The following is an 18,617-nucleotide window of genomic DNA, read 5'->3' on the forward strand; positions in this document are numbered from 1 at the left end:
TCACTCTATAATAGTGGCGGCGGGTCCTTTTTTTTTTTTTTTAATATAATATTACACCAGTACACTGCCCAGTTCCGTAGGGGAACTACTTGCAATATAACCGAGATGAGGCAGAGCCAGATCTATATAAGGACTGCACGTTAAAGTTCAAACTCCACAGTTGTGCCGTTAAACCTAATAAGACCAGGTGCTGTAGGTTTAAGTAAAGAAAAAAACGGTAGAGGCGCATATGCAAGCACAGGGAGAATATACAAACTCCAAACAGCTAGGGCCGTACTGGGAATAAAACCCACAACCCTGTTAAGGGTTGCACCCCCCACACAACTCCAGAGTGAGGATGCAGGAGATGCTAGCAATAAGCCCCGGCTCCTTTTAAGGCAGGTGCATATGCTAATAATACTCCTGGAGTATGGCGGCATCTGTGCACGCCAGCATAGACTAGACTCTGCCCCTACTATAAATAAGCGGGCGGGGCGCAAACAATGTATTGTAGGCATAATGCGAGTGGGGGAGCGGGAATGAAATAGACAGCGCCGGTGCAATCTTCATACAAGCACCGGCGCCGCAACCCGCAGCCGAGAGCGCTGTGAATAACAGCCTCGCTCACCGGCGGCTGTGTGCAGAAGCCAGCGCTTCTACAAGCACCAGCGTGGCAGGGAACAGCCGCACTGAGTAGCTCCCTAAGCCCCGCCAATTGGTGCGCAATGTAGACTCCCTTATGGGAGTAGCGGGGAGCGGCAGGCTCCCTCCTCGTGGGGATAGAGCAGAGGGAGGATTCGGCTCTCGTGAGAGCAGCAAACAGAGCGCTGTCAGGCTCTATAAAGTAAGACAGCGCTCAGTCGTGCAGGGATCAGGCATGCTGCTAGGCAGCAACGTTACAGACTGTCTGAACAGTCTCCCTGTACTGGTATCCACGCTCTATGCGCGGTAGCTCCGCCCCTTGTAATAACGCTAGCGGCGTTACAGGATTCCAGGAGGGGATATACTACAGTATATACCACATGAGCCTGGGAGGGGGCGGAGGGGCCGCAGATTAAACTCCGTTCCCCATAAGAGGAACAGAGCTATACTTACCACTGCTGGCATCAGGGCTGCGGCTAGGCATTCGGAAGCACGGACACAGCCTCTATATTAAGCTGTGGCGTGTCCTCCCTGAGCTACTACCAGGGTGCCTGGGACTCCGACACGCACTCTTTTTTTAGTGGTGCCGGGTCACCTGATGCCTCCATGTAGCAGGCTGACAGATGCAGTACTCTGTCAGCCTGTCCTCAATGCTTTGTGAAAGCTAGAAATTAAAATAAAGGAAAATAAAAGACAAAATACTAAGAGTGAGCTGGAGCTCAGCCCTATGTGACCGGCTCTCTCGGGCACATTCTAAAAACTGGGGCTGATGGGGCATAGAGGGGGAGGAGCCAGTCACACTTCAGAATTATTTAAAGTGCCAGGCTCTGCTCTACCACCGTCTATACCCCACTGTCTTGAACTCCAGTGTCCCCTAGTGGATGAAGGAGAAAATATCCAAATCTTTGATGATTCTCTGGAGCACCATCAAATCCATCATCAACAAATGGAAAGAACATGGTACAACAAGAAAACCTGCCAAGAGAGGGCCGCCCACCAAAACTCACAGACCGGGCAATGAGGGCATTAATCAGAGAGGCAGCACAGAGACCAAAGATAACCCTAATGAAGCTGCAGAGTTCCACAGCAGAGACTGGTGTATCTGTGCATGTGACCACAATAAGCTGTACACTCCATAGGGTATGCAGTCGGGAAGCCGGCGGATGTAATCCCGACTGTTTTATCTCGGCGAGGGTTAAATGACAGGCGTCTAAATCTAGACGCCTGTCATTTTACTGACGCCGGGAGACCGGCATCCCGATCGAAGTGATGCCGGGCGCAGCTGCGGACAGCCGCGGGGGGGAGGGTTAGGGCTCCCCGGGGGGACTTAGGGTTAGGCACCCCCCCGGGAGGTTAGGGTTAGGCGGCGGGGAAGGGAGGATTAGGGTTAGGCACCCCCGGGGGGGAATTTAGGGTTAGGCGGCGGGGAAGGGGGATTAGGGTTAGGCACTGGGGGAAGGTTAGGCACCCCTAAGGAGGGTTAGGGTTAGGGGGGGGGGAGGTTAGGTTAGTAAATACGTACCTGGAGACGATCAGGATTTTCACCCATGTCGGGCAACCGCTGTCGGGATTTGAACCGCCGGACGGTAATTCATACCGATTCCCTCCATAGAGCTGGGCTTTATAGAAGAGTGGCCAGAAAAAAAGCATTACTTAGTGATAAAAATAAGAAGACATGATTTGAGTTTGCCAAAAGGCATGTGGGCGACTCCCCAAATGTATGGAGGAAGGTGATCTGGTCAGATGAGGCTAAAATTGAACTTTTCGGCCACGAAGGAAAACTCTATCTGGCGCAAACCCAACACATCCCATCATCCCAAGAACACTATTCCCACAGTGAAACATGGTTGTGCAGCATCATGCTGTGGGGATGTTTTTCAGCAGCAGGGACTGGGAAACTGATTCGAGTCGAGGGAAAGATGGATGGTGCTAAATACAGGGATATTCTTATCCAATTGCGAATCACTGGTCAGACTTGAAGATTGCTGTTCACAAACGGAAACCATCCAACATGAAGGAGCTGGAGCAGTTTTGCCTTGAGGAATGGGAAAAAATCCCAGGGGTAAGATGTGGCAAGCTCATAGAGACTTATCCAAAGCAACTTGCAGCTGTAATTGCCGCAAAAGGTGGTTCGACAAAGTACTGACTTTAGGGGGGTGAATAGTTATGCACACTGAAGTTTTCTGTTATGTTGTCCTAAATGTTGCTTGATTCACAATATAAAAAAAACACAACTTCACACGTGTAGGCATGTTCTGTGAATGAAAATTATGCACACCTTCAAACAATCCATTTTAATTCCAGTTTGTGAGGCAACAAAACATGAAAAATGCAAAGGGGTGTGAATACATTTGCAAGGTACTGTATGTATGAGGCCCAGCCATTCACATTTGATCGCGCCACAGAGCCAACTAATTAGAATCCAGAAATCCTATGCAGATTAATTATTGCTGCCCTTTTCCATTATATGTATATGTATATATATATATATATATATATATATATATATATATAATGGCAGCACTCCAAAGGGATTTCCACACAGTGATTAACGCCACCAAAAGTTTATTTCAACATTTCAGATACTTAAATCTTTCTTCCTGGCTGGGAACCAATACACAAGTGTGTTAGGTTGCCTTGGTGATGGGATGCGCACTTCTGTATTGGTTCCCAGCCGGACTCCTGGGCGATCATGTGATGCGTGATGTCATCGCGCATGTGACCGGATGCCGGGTGGCCGCGGGACAGAGCATTCACTTGGGGAGTTTGTGTGTATACATAAGGTAAGATCTATGTTATATCCTTGAAGAAAGATTTAACTATCTGAAACATTGGCATAAAGTTTTTGTGGTGTTAATCGTTGTGTGGAAACCCCTTTGCAGTGCTGCCGTTTCTCTGTATATTGCTTGTCCCTTGGAAGTGCACCCGGGTAGCTGATCTTGTTGGAGAGGTGCCGTTCGTACTATGGTGATATATAATAATAAAAAAAAAAAATTATGTATAGAATTTTTTTTTTTCTTCCCATAGCCATATTAAAGCCCAAATTCCACTAGCCATCACCAACATACTCCTATTACCCTCACATCCATTAACCAATCCCACCCACTCCACAAACCCACCACAGAGCAGCATTAAGACAATTGAGTTGTTAGGGTGTAGAGTACTTATTCGTAATTACTAGGTATTAAGTATTAATGCTTCAGGATTGTATTTTTTGCAATGATTTTTTTGCAGTGAATTCTGTTTGGACTGTTTTCAGAGATTTTTTTTTCAATGCATTATGTTTGTATTGTTTGCCAGAACTGTGCAATTATTTTTTGCAATGGTTTTAATGTTTGCAGGAACTGTTTGGTGTATTTTTGCAATGCATTATGTTTGCAGTTATCTTAACCCAGGGGCGGCCAGACTTTTGGTCTTTGTTATCTACTTTCCAAGCTGAAAATGTTTTGTAATTTATCAAGCAGACTTATGGAGCGTACACACGGTCAGATTTGTCAGACTTGTCAGATTTGTCAGATGAACGACTGAACGATTAAACGATTTAAACGATTTGGACGATTTGACCAAAGTTTTGAACGATTTGAACGATTGAACGATTTTTGACTGCATTAAATGAATGGAATCGTCCAAGTCTGACTGCAAACCCATCAGATGTCAGATATCGTTATCTGACAAACGGGAACGCGCATCGTTGATCGTCCATCGTTCAGGCATGTCAGATATGAACGATTTTCCATCAGATATGAACGACTGAACGATTTTTAAATCGTTATCGTCCATATCTGAAGAAAAAATCTGATCGTGTGTATGCACCATAAGTTGCGTGCCTGCCTGGAAAAAGAGGGTGTGGTGTGTCAAAAAAGGGGTCATGAACTCAGAGCAAAAGACGCTGGGACGTCACGCCAAAATTACACATTGGCCCCCACAGTAAAAAAGAAAAAGAAAAAACATTGTCCCTTTCATGAAAAAAATAAAAATAAAACATACATTAAATTGCCCTAGCCCACCACAGAAAACGGACCTGACCTGTCAGAGAGAGGAGCTCCCAGTCCATACCTGTCAGGCACCTCCAGTCTTGCTTGGTCCAGGGTTCCGGTGGCAGCTGCACTGCAGCCCCTCTTGGGCTTGGCACCCTTGAGTAGGCCCTGCTCCCATGATCCCCTTAACCCGGCTCTCTGGCACCGGCGCAATGGAGGCTGTTATACTTGACAGCCTCATCCAATATGAAATTTCCTGATTCTTAATAGCTAGTGCAGTAACAGCCAAAAAAGACAGGTGAGGCTTCAGTTTGGCGTGGCGGAGGTAGCCAATAAGAATCAGTCTGACGTTTTTTTGGGGGGGGGGGTGTCCAAGGGTATGCGGACAGGTGGCTGCCAACCGGAAGACTTGCCCACTTTTCCGGGTGGCCAGGAGCACCATCTGATTTTTGGGAGCTGTGACATGTAGAGAAAACTGGCACAAAAGTGAGGGCACTAACCCTGTGGTTCTCAATTTCAGTCCCCAAATACCCTCATCAGGTAATGCTTTCTGGATTTACTTAATCATGCACATGTAGAGTTGCCAGATCATCCCTTTAATAGTGGACACATGAACTATACAGGTTCTGTGGCTGATTAAAACCAGGTGAAATTGAGACTTGAAACAAGCCAGCCACAGAACCTGTGTAATTCACGTGTCCCAAATTAGTGGGATGATTGGGCAACCCTATGCACAAGTGAGTTGAACTATTTGGCTTGCTTTTGACGATAATTATCCCACCTGTTTCCACAGACAGAAATCCTGAAAACATGACCTGTTGGGGGTACTTGTGGACTAGGGTTGAGAACTACTGCTCTAGCCTGACAGACTATTGAGCTGTCTGTACTATGCTGCTTTCATTTTGGCATTTTCTAAACATCTCAAATCTACTCCTGTGCGAATATGAGGAAGTTTGCACTGGAGATAGTTAGGCCTGCAATATCTTCCCTTTAATTTGTGACACATATGAAATACACAGATTCTGTGGCTGACTTTAAGGGGCATACGTATCAAAGCTTGATGGGAGATAAAATTGTGAGATATATATCACCAACCAATCAGCCTCTAACTTAAATTTAGCAGTCTGTGTTTAAGAAATGATAGTTTGGAGCTGATTGGTTGGTGATATATATTACACAAATTTTATCTCACATCAAGCTTTGATACATATGCCCCCAAAGTCTCCATTTCACCTTGTTTAAATCATCTACAGAACCTGTGTAATTCATGTGTCCCAAATTAAAGGGATGATATGGCAAGCCTAAATAGCACAATGCACTGGATAAAATGAAGATAAATCCCAAGTATTTAAACACAAACTACAGTGTACAATGCACTATATAGCAAAGCAAAAACAAATAACGCTATACTGTCTGATGACAGGATGTCTTTATAATAAAGCAAAAATTTATATTGCATCATATAATAGACTCAAACATGCATACAAAAGTTTAACTAACTTAAGGGGGGTATCCACTTAGCGATTGAGTCAAGCGATTGCACGATAACGACATGGTTATCGTGCAAACGCTTGCAAATCGTGCATGCATCGGGCATGTTTTGGTCAGAAGCGACCAGTGATGAGAGTGCCCGTTGGTCGCTTCTGACATCCGACATCGCCCGTACGTACAGGTCAACCTGACGATCTCGTCAGGTTTAGCATATGTGGGGACTGAACGAGTGAACGTTCAGTCTAGACACATCACTAGCTATACAAAGGACAGCATGATTGCAATGTCGTAATCGTGCTGTCGTTTGTATATCTACAAGTGGATACTCCCCATTACATTGCTAATATTACATTGCAGATTCAGCTATAGAAGTTGTAAAGCTCTGATAGACATCCACCAATGTAGGGCCTATCCATTAGATTACTTTTTGAACGATCGTTCAGAAATAGCCGGCAATGTCCAGCGATGCGCTTGCATGCTGGGTCCTTGCCGACCCCGACTATCTGGAACATACACATCAACCTGACAACGATCGTCAGGTTCCCCATGTTCACAGATAGGTCGGTCTCCTGCACTGAATGAAGTTTAGTGCGGGCACCGCACCCGGTAACCTGAAGGCCTGAACGCTCAAGTTTTTCCAGTCCCCTAATGGATAGGCCCCGAGCTCTATATAAAACCAATAAAAAACATTTTCTCCTACTTTTTAACAGGAGTTAAAGATTCTTACTAGTTTAATATAAAATCAGAAACAAAAAAAAAAAAGGAGGTATCTTGTGTGTCTTTTCATGCTGTGATGGACTCATAACTAGCAATGGGATCTGGGCACGTTCGCAATTTACAAAGAGGAAAAACACTCACAGGTTACTAGCTACATACATCCCTCTTTCTCAGCGCTGAGGGACGTGACTAGGAATAGGCCGGCAGGGCATGCTGGATCTCGTAGTACTTCAAAATGTAAAGACAAATAGTTCTAATGTACCCACGCTCTATTTCAAATATACCACATCCGCCTCCCAGACCGGGCTGTACCCCTCATGGGCAGCGCAGTGATGACGACATAAAAAAGCGCCTCCGCCTGTAAGGAATAGGGCGATCCGCTACACGCCTTCTATTAACCCTATAGAGCGCTATTGCTGCTGCTCGTCCCGTCGGCGATCGCTGTACGAGGAGCAGAAAGTAGGACAGAGAGGGTTATAGGCAGGACATAGGGAAGGCGCTAGCGCTGGAGCTGGGTGCGCAGGGACACGACGCAACATATTGGCCACATACAGCTGTCAGCCACTGAGTGACCGAAAATGCTCAGTCTGCTTAACAAAGTGGGGGCCTTTTTCTGGAGGAGAGCAGATGCATGGGATGGCCACACATTACACCCAGGTAAATAAGGAACCATCATTGCCTAGTGTCATGCTTTGTACAGACAGGAAATGAATGTGCATAACAATTCCCATGTCACAGACATCGAGGTTCTCCTTATCTGACATATTATTAGTTGCAGACTCTATACTGTATATCGGTTGTGCCATGCACATTGCTATGGCAGAACTCACCATTTAGATTAATATTCATATTTCTTTATATTACTAGCATCCCATGCATTTTGATTGCATAATATGTGTATATTGTACACCTGTTCTAACCTATTTATATTTAGTATACACATTTTAAATTTAGTTACTTTCCATACTTGTTCTATCTTTCATGCACATTAATTTAATTATATGACCGGTAAATATGACTCAAATATATAACGTATATTTATCTAGGCCTGAAGCTTCTCTAGTTGACATGTTTTCTCACATTTAGCGCCAGACCAAGCAAATCAGTTGTTGCTCCGCTTGGGCGTGATAGCCGCTGGCATTTCAACACGAATTTAGACAGGTTTAGCTGTTTTACATGGCTAAACCCGGTCTGATACCAAAACAATGGGCGCCCAGAACAATTGAATTGCAACACTGGGTGCCCATTAATTATCGCACCCCACAAAACAATTGAATCGCTCCCCTATGGGGAGTATATAAAAGCGTGCTATATGCAACTCAGTCATATGCCTCTCCGTTGCATCTCCCACTTGGGGAATTACTGTGTGTTCTCCCTTAAGGTACCCACCTAGCAGATAGATCTGCAGATATATCTGTAGATGATGGTTGATCATATACACTGAACAACCATCATTTTCCAGGCAGCCGTGGGTCCCGCTGGCCGAGGGGCAGATCGGGGGCGGGTCCGCTACCCTCCCCTCAGCTGCCGCTGCATGTGTACGGGTGGTCTGCAGACCGCCTGTACACACTTGCCAATGGACATATATGACTGCAGATATATCTGTCCATTGGCTGTGCTGTGCAGCGTACTATATGTCTGTGAATGACGTAGTTCACAGACATGTTGCTGGTACACACTGGCCGACGGGCACCAGATATATTGGCTGATCATTTGATCGGCCAATATATCATTGTGTACCCAGTTTAAGGCTATGTTGAATGAGGGCATATAGATTTAATGGGGATTTTGATTTCTGTCTGATTACTGATGGATCTTTCGCCCTAAGTATAGAGATGATACAGTGCACACTGATAATAATCATAGCCGACCTGCGTGCAACTCTGAATTGGCCCCTATGTCTTTTGCACAGATTTTACAAAAATGTATCGACCCCTGCTGTAACTTAATGCAACTGCAGACCACTGTGTAGCGGTGACAGAGAGAAACCTCTCTCTTTTAGCCAGCTCCCATTCGGCGGAACCGCCCCCTTGGTTCCATCAGAGGTCAGACGCTCTGGAGCTGCAGCCTGGGAAGGGGCATGTCGCAGATGATGACCCCGGTGTTTGTTGAAGTCCTGTGAGCTGGGACTTACTGACTGCTGCAGCCAGGAGCATGGGAGACGGATGAGGGCAGAAGGAGCATTTGCAGTGACAGGTGCCCTCCCTCCAACAACTCACTAGTGGCGGAGGCAGGGCGAGGACAGGTGCTGGAGGAGCGATCCCTGTGCTTGACGGTCAGCACTAAACTGGTCCCGGTGCACTCACTGACTTTATTCACTGACTTTATTCTGCACATATGCCCAGTCCCAGGTGCTGTATACGGGTGCCTGCTGCTGGACGTGACCATGGAGTCTCGCTTGGGGTGCCCATAGAGGATGTCAGGGGGGACTTGTCTGACTGCCTCCCATACACAGGCAGTCAGGTTGAACTGCAACAAGCGCACGCACCCAGCTCCCTGCAAGCTCTAGGGTCGTGCAACACTGAGACATCACAGAAAGCCAAGAAGCTCGGAGGGCCTGTCTGGGACTAAACAGCATTCTCTACTTCAGTGCCCTCTGCAGTGATCTGTGCCAGCAGCCGAGGTCAGTCCGCACCGGAATAAGATTTCAGAGCTGTGCAGTTTTTGTTTTTTTCCCGTAGGGTGGGAATGAGCAAGCTGCTACTAATAGTGCTATCTACGCTTACCCCTTCCCAACTCCTCACTTCTCCTTGCCCCCAGTATTGCCCCAGCTGCTGTCTACCCATACCTCCTCCCTACCCCCCAGCACTTTCTGCCCCATGCCTCTTTCTTGCCCCCAGTACTGCCCCAGCTGCTGTCTACCCTTTCACCCTCCCTACCCTTCAGCACTGCAAGCCCTAACCTCCTTGCCCCCTGTACTGCCCCAGCTATCTACCCAAACTGCTACTTGCCCCCAGCACTTTCCCAGCTGGTGAAAGGGTACCCCGGCTGTGACATTACACCCCCACTAGAAAAAATCCGGTACTGCTTTTGGAAATATAGGGGAGCCCTCCTCATTTTGTCCCCCGTATTTCCAGCATGAAGTAGGTCTATTATTTTGGGGATTTTAAGTTCGATTTGGTGTTCGATTTGGACATGGGCATCCAAAATCGAATAAGAAATCACTAGTCAAAATCAAACCACATCGTATTCGATTTAGAAAAGGCTTACAAAATCAATTTTTTTGTAAATGGGGGATTTTGACAGTTATATCTACATTTGATTTGATTCGATTTCAGGTGAGCTATATCGAACATAAAATCGAATGCAAGATCGAACTTCTATAAATTTACCCCTTCGATTTAATAAATTTACCGCCACAGACTTCGGAATTTATCTGCACCAAAACGAACTTGGTGTCTTATTCATCACGGATCGCAATTGCAACAACGCACACTGGGCCTGATTCAGAGCCGGACGCTCTGAATCAGGGCCCTCCTACATGAAAATGGAGCGGCCTCTTGGACGCTCGCATAGCTGTGGGTGACCACCCACAGCTATAGCGAGCGTCCATGATGATGGTCGCGATGGTAAAGACCATCGCGACCATCGGGTTTGCGACGGAGACCCTGCGGTAGGGTCTCGCCGCAAGCCCTGGAGTGATTTTGGCTCTATCAGAGCCAAAATCACTCCCACTGACATCACTACTGATGCCAGTGGAGCCGGCTTCAGACGGTAGGCGTTCCCATGGGAACGCCTCCGTCTGGCAGCAACGCCCACCAAAGGGGGCGTGCTGTCAATCAACATCGACAGCACGCCCCCTTTGGTGCGAGACCCGGAGCGACGGCTACCCCGTCGCTAGCCGGGTCCCGCGCATGCGCACGACGGAGCTCCCTCCATCGTGCGCATGCGCAGTAGGGCACCATCGACCCACTTGCGAGCGCCCTGCGCTCGCGAGCGGGTCTGAATCAGGCCCACAGATCGGTCAATAGTGTGTACTGCAACGCAATGTGCGTGAGTTAGCATTGCGATCGCTCTGCGATCACTCACGCAAAAAAAGAAAGCCATCGCAGAGTGAGTGATGGGAGGTCAGCATTTGGGGGTGGTGACGTGGGAGTGGTCAGAGAAACAGAGGCGTGCCTGTCCATTTGAACGCCGTTGCATGGGCATGCATAAATTAGCCACTGCGATGGCAAACGCAGCTTGAGTACAACGAGGTCAGCAATTTCTGACCTGATGTAATTCTGCGTGAGGGGCTGATGTTACTCAGTGTTACCGATGTATACGCAGGACTGCGTATTACGGATATGAAATAGCGGTATTGGGCGTCTATATCCTGGCTGTGCGACGGCTTTGCGATTGCATTCATTAGCATATTTTCACAGCAGACCTCCGTGTGTAATCGCAGCTACGATCGCAATAGCGATCCGTTGTGAATCAGGCCCTAAGACACAAAATTAAGGAACAAGTAGCAAAATTGAGGAAAAAGTACACAATCTAGGGTAAAAAGACAGGTTTGATACAAGGGACATGCGCCATGTATTGTTATGCTTAATCTGTGATTTTATACCAATTCTTTGCAACAAAAGAAACTAATCCAAAGTACTTTATACACTATATGCTAACTAAGATGCATAATTGAGGAAAAAGTTGCAACATTGAGGAAAAATGGCACAGTACTGGAATCATGCCAGGCATCTTGTGCAGTATGGTGCAAAAAGAATAAGTGCATGAGCCTATTTGTAACAGATTGCAGTAGGATGTACAGCCATGGCCAAAAGTTTTGAGAATTACACAAGTATTGGTTTTCACAAAGTCTGCTGCTTCAGTGTTTTTATGATGGCAATTTGCATATACTCCAGAATGTCATGAAGAGTGATCAGATGAATTGCAATTAATTGCAAAGTCCTTCTTTGCCATGACCGTGAAATCAGGAGCTCATTCAGACCCGCTCGCTAAGATGCATACTCTAGCTGCTGCCGATGGTATGCAGTGTGTATGCATTGTGCGCATGCGCATACCTTAGCGAAAGTTCACAATGCATTCACTCGCTGCACATAGACAACCCAGCAGAGTGAGTGACAGGGGAAGCCGTTTATAGGTGGTAAGAGGGGCTGGTCATTAAAAACGGGGGAGTGGAGGTGTAAACGCAGACGTGCCTGAGCATCTCAACGGCGTTTTAGAGGCATGCATAATTAAGAGACAGCATCATAGTACACGTCACCTAGTTTGTTTTTAGACTGAAGTGCTTGCGGCAGGATATGGTCAACCTCAAGTGCTGCGATAGTACCCGATGTACCGGTGGTTGCATACACTTCCTGGACATGACGAGCACAAGTGGGCATCTTAAAACAGGCTGGTGTCTGCATACACTATGTGATCACTCTCTAAGAAATACTGGGCGTGCTAATGCATTGCTGTGCGATAGCACTGCCTACGCAATTTGCATACACATCGTGCGAGCAATCGGCTCTGAATCAGGCCCTCAATCCCAAAAACAATAGTTCCACTGCATTTCAGCCCTACAAAAGGACCAGCTGACATCATGTCAGTGATTATCTCGTTAACACAGGTGAGAGTGTTGGCGGGACAAGGCTGGAGATCACTCTGCCATGCTGATTGAGTTAGAATAACAGACTGGAAGCTTTAAAAGCAGGGTGGAGCTTGAAATCATTGTTCTTCCTCAGTTAACCATGATTACCTGCAAGGAAACATGTGCAGTCATCATTGCTTAGCACAGAAAGGGCTTCACAGGCAAAGATATTGCTGCTAGTAAGATTGCACCTAAATCAACCATTTATTGGATCATCAAGAACTTCAAGGAGAGAGGTTTAATAGTTGTGAAGAAGGCTTCAGGGCGCCCAAGAACGTCCAGCAAGCGCCTGGACCATCTCGTATAGATGATTCAGCTGCGGGATCGGGGGAACCACCAGTGCAGAGCTTGCTCAAGAATGGCAGCAGGTAGGTGTGAGTGCATCTTCACGCAGAGTGAGGCGAAGACTTTTGGAGGATGGCCTGGTGTTAAGAAGGGCAGCAAATAAGCCACTTCTCTCCAGGAAAAACATCAGGGACAGACTGATATTCTGCAAAAGGTACAGGGATTGGACTGGTGTGGACTGGGGTAATGGTGTTTTCTCTGATGAATCCCCTTTCAGATTGTTTGGGGCATCTGAAAAAACACTTGCCCGGAAAAGGAAAGGTAAGTGCTACTATCAGTCCTGTGTCGTGCCAACAGTAAAGCACCCTGAGACCATTCATGTGTGGGGTTGCTTCTCAGCCAAGGGAGTGGGCTCACTCACAATTCTGCCTAAGAACACAGCCATGTATAAAGAATAGTACCAATACATCCTCCAAAAGCAACTTCTCCCAACCATCCAAAAACAGTTTGGTGGTGAACAATGCCTTTTGCAGCATGATGGAGCACCTTGCCATAAGGCAAAAGTGATAACTAAGTGGCTCGGGGAACAAAACATTGAAAGTTTGAGTCCATGGCCTGGAAACTCCCCAGACCTTAATCCCATTGAGAACATGTGGTCAATCCTCAAGAGGCGGGTGGACAAACAAAAACGTACAAATTATGAAAAACTCAAGCATTGATTAGGCAAGAACGGGCTACCATCAGTCAGTATGTGGCCCAGAAGTTGATTGACAGCATGCCAGGGCGAATTGCAGAGGTCTTGAAAAAGAAGGTTCAATACTGCAAATATTGACTCTGCATAAACTTAATGTAATTGTTAATAAAAGCCTTTGACTCTTATGAAATGCTTGTAATTTTACTTCAGTATACCATAGTAACATCTGACAAAAAGGTCTAAAAACACTGAAGCAGCAAACTTTGTGAAAACCAATACTTGTCATTCTCATAACTTTTGGCCATGGAGGTATATATAACTATTTGAAGGGAATTTTGACATTTAACCAAAAACATAAAATTAGGTAAATGTTAGCATGTCAAAGGAGGTCAGACTTGTGTTAAATATTTTTTTTATTGCTGGTGTTCAAATGAAAATATTACTATTACATATTTTTATGCAGACAATACGACTGTAACGGATACAGATGGAGTAGTTACTCGCTTTTGCAATGATTATGGAATGATAAATGACCAGATTTACTTCACAAGTGATGTTGTCATTGGTCGAGAGCCTTTAAGAGTTGGACAAAAAGTCAGTGTTGCTTATAAAAAGGACAAGACATCTGGAGGATGGAAAGCAATTAAGGTAAGATGTACTGTATTCAAATAGAAGAATGACAGTTTTATAAGCCCATGCTTGTATGGGTGTTCCTGTGATATCACTGATCTAAAATCCTAAAATGATCCTAGGACATAGAATTTAAAAAAATAAGAATTCAGATGTTTAATTGATGCGGTCACTGGAACCAGTTAGATTGCGCTGACCGGTTGACATGCCTACAGTTATGCTGTTCAGTGAGACAGTAATGTGAGTAAAATGTTTCCGCACTAGAGGATTGAAGTCATGGTGTTTACTTTGATTAATTATAATTAGCTTTTTTTGGAGGGGGAACCTGAAAGAAGTTTTAATCAGGGATGTACGCCGACCCCCTTGTTTTGGTTTTGGATATGTATCTCCTTCAAGGTTTTAGATCTGGATTTGGTTTTGCAAACCACCCTCAAGTGTTTTGGTTTTGATTGCTACAAAACGACAGGATTGAGTTAATTCTTGTGTTGTAATCTGTAAATTTGTGCTGCCTCAGTTTATCCCCAGAATTAAATAAAAGAGATCTTTGTGTAAACCAGGCAGAATCCTACTGGGCAGCTTTTGGAAAATGAGGACGTTTGTTGTGCAATCAGGCAATGAGAGACCCTAGCTGCGGGATACCAGATTAGCACACAGCAGTAAGTAGGGTGTAGTCCTTCAGTCTCAGCGGAGAGCCTGAAAACAGGCAATGCTAAATAAGCTTGACCCTTTACTGTACTGTAGGTTTGTAATGAATTTATACCTTCATTGAGATCAAATATCTCTTAAATGGACTGTCTTTTACACTAGAATCATGAATTATTTAGTTTAGTTTATAAATGTAAGCAATTATGGGCCTGATTCTGAGATGTGTGCATCTTTTGCCAGTACTGCTTCTGAAACCTTATGCAAATATTGCTGCAAGTCCTTCCCTGGTGTCCATCTGTACGTCTGCAAGTGCAAGGACTGAGACATCGACTTTGGGCATCTTCAGTCATTCAAATACTGCTTGGTGCGTAAACAGTCGCACCATTGATACCTGCAACAGTCCTATGGCAGGTGCAGATTATCTGTCAGGTTGCAGCCTAGGATCGGCCGTTACACACCGCGGTGCCGACTACCCCTGATCCCTCGGGTGGTCAGATGCCAGGTGCAGCGGCGGGTGACGCGCTGAACATTATTCTTAGTGCCATGTGGACATCCATGTGCCACACCGTGCCTGGGTTACTGTGGCCGCCATCATGGATGCGTCCATGACAGTTCACATCACCTGACTACCCTTTACCCAATGGTAGTATGGTAGTGGTTAGCTGACGCTGTCCACCAATGATCTGCTACCTTAGGGTATAAAGCCTGTCTACGGATAGAAGAAAGTTGCCTATGCAACGTTGTCGCTACCTAGTGTCTACTGCCGCTACCTCGTTCCAGGTTCCCTCTTCGTGATATCCCTGAGTCTACGAATACCAACTCCTTCTGCAACAGTGCGTACTAACATCTTGCCTGTGTGCTAACAAGTGCCAACTCTTTGTGCAACAATGCGTCCAAACATCTTGCCTGTGTGCTAAACAAGTGCCTATCCATTGTGCAATAGAGTGTATTTACATCATTGCCTGTGTACCCACCAGGTGCTCTCTTGGTGCGCAATTGTGCGTCAGGACACCACACCAGGGTGTGTGATCACCACCACCCCTTGGTGCAACTCTGCTTCAAACCACCTACATTTGTGTACTACTACGATTGCAACTTCTTGGTGCAACTCTGCGTCAAACCACGTTCATTTGTGTACTACTACGATTGCCACTTCTCGGTGCAACTGCGTCAAAAGACCTTTCCAGTGTACAAGTTGCAATCTCCTCATTGGTGCTGTTTACTTCTTACAGAAGTAGTTCTGTAGGGCCACTGTTGTAATTTCTCTATTCCCGTGGGTACCGGACACCTAACCAAAGGGCCGCGACCTGCCAGCTGGGTGCAGCTAAACCCATATCCAGCTTGGAGGGGTCACTGGTGAACATCTCCCAGCTGGTTAGACTCCGCGCCATTGGTCTAGTCTCGTCAACATCCGGTATTCGTGGATAAGATCTTACATACAGGCCCCTCGTCTCCGATTCCTTCCTCAGCCCGGGACCTCAGCTTTCATCCCCTCAGCAGGGAATTCCGCACAGCCAGTCGTGACATTATCTGCCTGAATATGGGCTCTGTGTGAACGATTCTGTGCCTGTGCGCAACCACTAACGGCAACACGTCCTACACACTCCCATAAGACAGACCATCTATATGTATCTGCTTAGCCCCCTCCCTGTCACTGCCCAGAAATGCCCAACATTCTATGTGCACAAGGAATCTGGATACATTGACCATTCAACTTAGATGCGTTCACAGAAAAAAATATTTCACCCAGTGGCGTAGTTGGGGGCGGTTTCGGGGTATTTAGAAACCTCCCCTGAAAGGATGAAGTTTGGGGTTTTTTCTGTCCAGAGATGGAGACAGCTGTGTCTCCATCTCAGTACAAACTGTGACCGTGATCGCGGATCTGCAGCTACAGAGAGAGAGCTCTGATCAACAGAGTTGTCTGCATACAGAATGTCCAGGGGCAGCTTCCTCTGTCTTCACATACAGTTGCTGTCAATCTCTGTATACTTACCATACTATCCTTTTAAAACGGGACACTCATGAATTACTGTGGCTTTCTGACTTTGGGCCTGATTCAGACCCACTCGCGCGCGGCTGTCCGCTCGCAAGTTGGTCGATGGTGTGCACTGCGCATGCGCACGACGGAGGGAGCTCCGTCGTGCGCATGCGCGAGACGCGACGAGCGAAGGACTTTCCTTCGCTCGTTGTGTCTGATCAAAGGGGGCGTGCTGTCGATGTTGATTGACAGCACGCCCCCTTTGGTGGGCGTGCCGGGGGCGTGCCTGCCAGACGGAGGCGTTCCCAAGGGAACGCCTACTGTCAGAAGCCGGCCCCACTGACATCACTAGTGATGTCAGTGGGAGTGATTTTGGCTCTGATAGAGCCAAAATCACTCCGGGCCTTGCGGTTGAGAAACTCAACCGCAGGCTTCGGCTCGCAGTGGCGATGGTCGCGATGGTCCAGGAGGACGCTCCATAATTATGGAGGTGGGCCCTGATTCAGAGCGAGCGCTCTGGTCAGAGCGTCCGGCTCTGAATCAGGGCCTTTGTCTGCATTTCACCTGGTTTTATTCAGCCACAGAAACTGTGTAATTCATGAGTGTCCCAGTTTAAGGGGATAGTATAGTAAGAACATATAAATATGAGCCCCAGTAAATCCTGCGTCCGCCCCTGTCACCTGTGTGTGATTAAAGGAACCTAAGAATAATAATGGATATATTTAAGTATGCTTGGTCTAAGTGCTGTGTTCTGAGCATATAGAAATATAGACAAACAAGAATATACAGAGAAAGTTTCATATATGACTAATACAGTGTAGAAATAAATTGAGGATAGGAGTACTTTATTTTCCTGCATAACAAAAGCCATTATTTAGACCAGTGTTGGCTAACCTTGACACTCCAGCTGTTGTGGAACTATATATCCCAGCATGCCCTGCCACAGTTTTAGCATGCCCTAATAGTAAAACTGTAGCAGTGCATGCTGGGTTATGTAGTTCCATAACAGCTGGAGTGTCAAGGTTAACCAACACTGATTTAGACGTATAGTTTTACTTGAATATATTATCTGATTGCATATGTGAAAGGTTGTCAGTACAATTTTAACCATGATATACATTCACTGGAGGCAGGGTGCTCCACATTTTCAGGATATTGTGCAGGCAATTTGCAGATATTATATTTTCTGGCACTATTCTATGTATCAAAGCTTGATGTGAGATAAAATTGTGAAATATATATCACCAACCAATCCGCTCCAAACTATCATTTTTTAAACACAGCCTGCAAAATGTAAGTTAGAAGCTGATTGGTTGGTCATATATATCTCACAATTATATCTCACATCAAGCTTTGATACATATTCCACTAATGTGGTATTATCTCAGTAAAAGGTTATTTTCAAGATTATTTTTAAGATTATTCCACTGCGCTTCAAAATATTTATAAGACGCACCTAAAATGCCTTTTGCAGTCTTGATCTTGACATTTAGGAAGAAGCTGAATCTGCAATACAGCATTATATTCATTCTTTCTAGGAACTGGTTCATGATGTGTACTAGTTGTGCTTTTTTAACTTTTATACATTTCTGTATAAAACTCCCTGTTAAGCCAGGTTCATAGTTACATTGGTTTTAGAGGCACAGAAAAGCAATCAAGAAAAATCATTTAGATTGCACTTGAAAAAAACAAAGTGCTAATTTGGCAGAACAGAGGCTTGCTTTCTGGGTGGGGCCCTGCAGGAATTACTTTGCACCCCTTCAGTTTACAACAAACTATTTCAAAGAGGTTGTACTTCGGATCATAGCTGATGCTTTGCTTGTGGGAAGAGCTGCATTCATTTTCTCTGTGAAGGGTTTTAATGCTTGTCCTTGCATATGAGTTCATTTAATATGACAACAACAATGTTTTACTGGTATCTCAATCAGGTGGGTGTTAAGTTGAAAAATGCACAACCTTTTGCATGTTTTGTTGTTATGCATCTGTAATACCTTGAAATACTGGTAG

The 18,617-nt window shown here is 45.7% G+C and overlaps 2 protein-coding genes across 8 annotated transcripts in view; one reads left to right on the top strand and one right to left on the bottom strand.

Annotated features, from left to right (window-relative positions):
* MLC1 (modulator of VRAC current 1) overlaps nt 1-7,159 on the bottom strand; it is a 76,091-nt gene extending 68,932 nt beyond the window's left edge. For 2 of the 4 annotated variants that reach the window (XM_088457613.1, XM_088457610.1), the window contains exon 1: nt 6,948-7,058. The gene's annotated coding sequence lies outside the window, so the exon portion shown is untranslated. The other 2 variants (XM_088457611.1, XM_088457612.1) reach the window with 2 other exon arrangements.
* Nucleotides 7,153-18,617, top strand: part of MOV10L1 (Mov10 like RNA helicase 1) — a 165,832-nt gene continuing 154,367 nt past the window's right edge. For 3 of the 4 annotated variants that reach the window (XM_088457605.1, XM_088457606.1, XM_088457607.1), the window contains exons 1-2: nt 7,153-7,463; nt 13,821-14,005. In XM_088457605.1, the coding sequence (XP_088313731.1) occupies nt 7,385-7,463; nt 13,821-14,005 (264 nt within the window). In that variant the 5' untranslated portion in view covers nt 7,153-7,384. Of the gene's footprint in view, nt 7,464-13,820; nt 14,006-18,341; nt 18,539-18,617 lie in introns of those variants that run through there. The other variant, XM_088457608.1, reaches the window with a different exon arrangement.

The sequence above is a fragment of the Taudactylus pleione genome, unplaced genomic scaffold (genome assembly GCF_031769625.1).
Source record: "Taudactylus pleione unplaced genomic scaffold, aTauple2 ptg000041l, whole genome shotgun sequence".
In the NCBI taxonomy this organism is placed as follows: domain Eukaryota; kingdom Metazoa; phylum Chordata; class Amphibia; order Anura; family Myobatrachidae; genus Taudactylus; species Taudactylus pleione.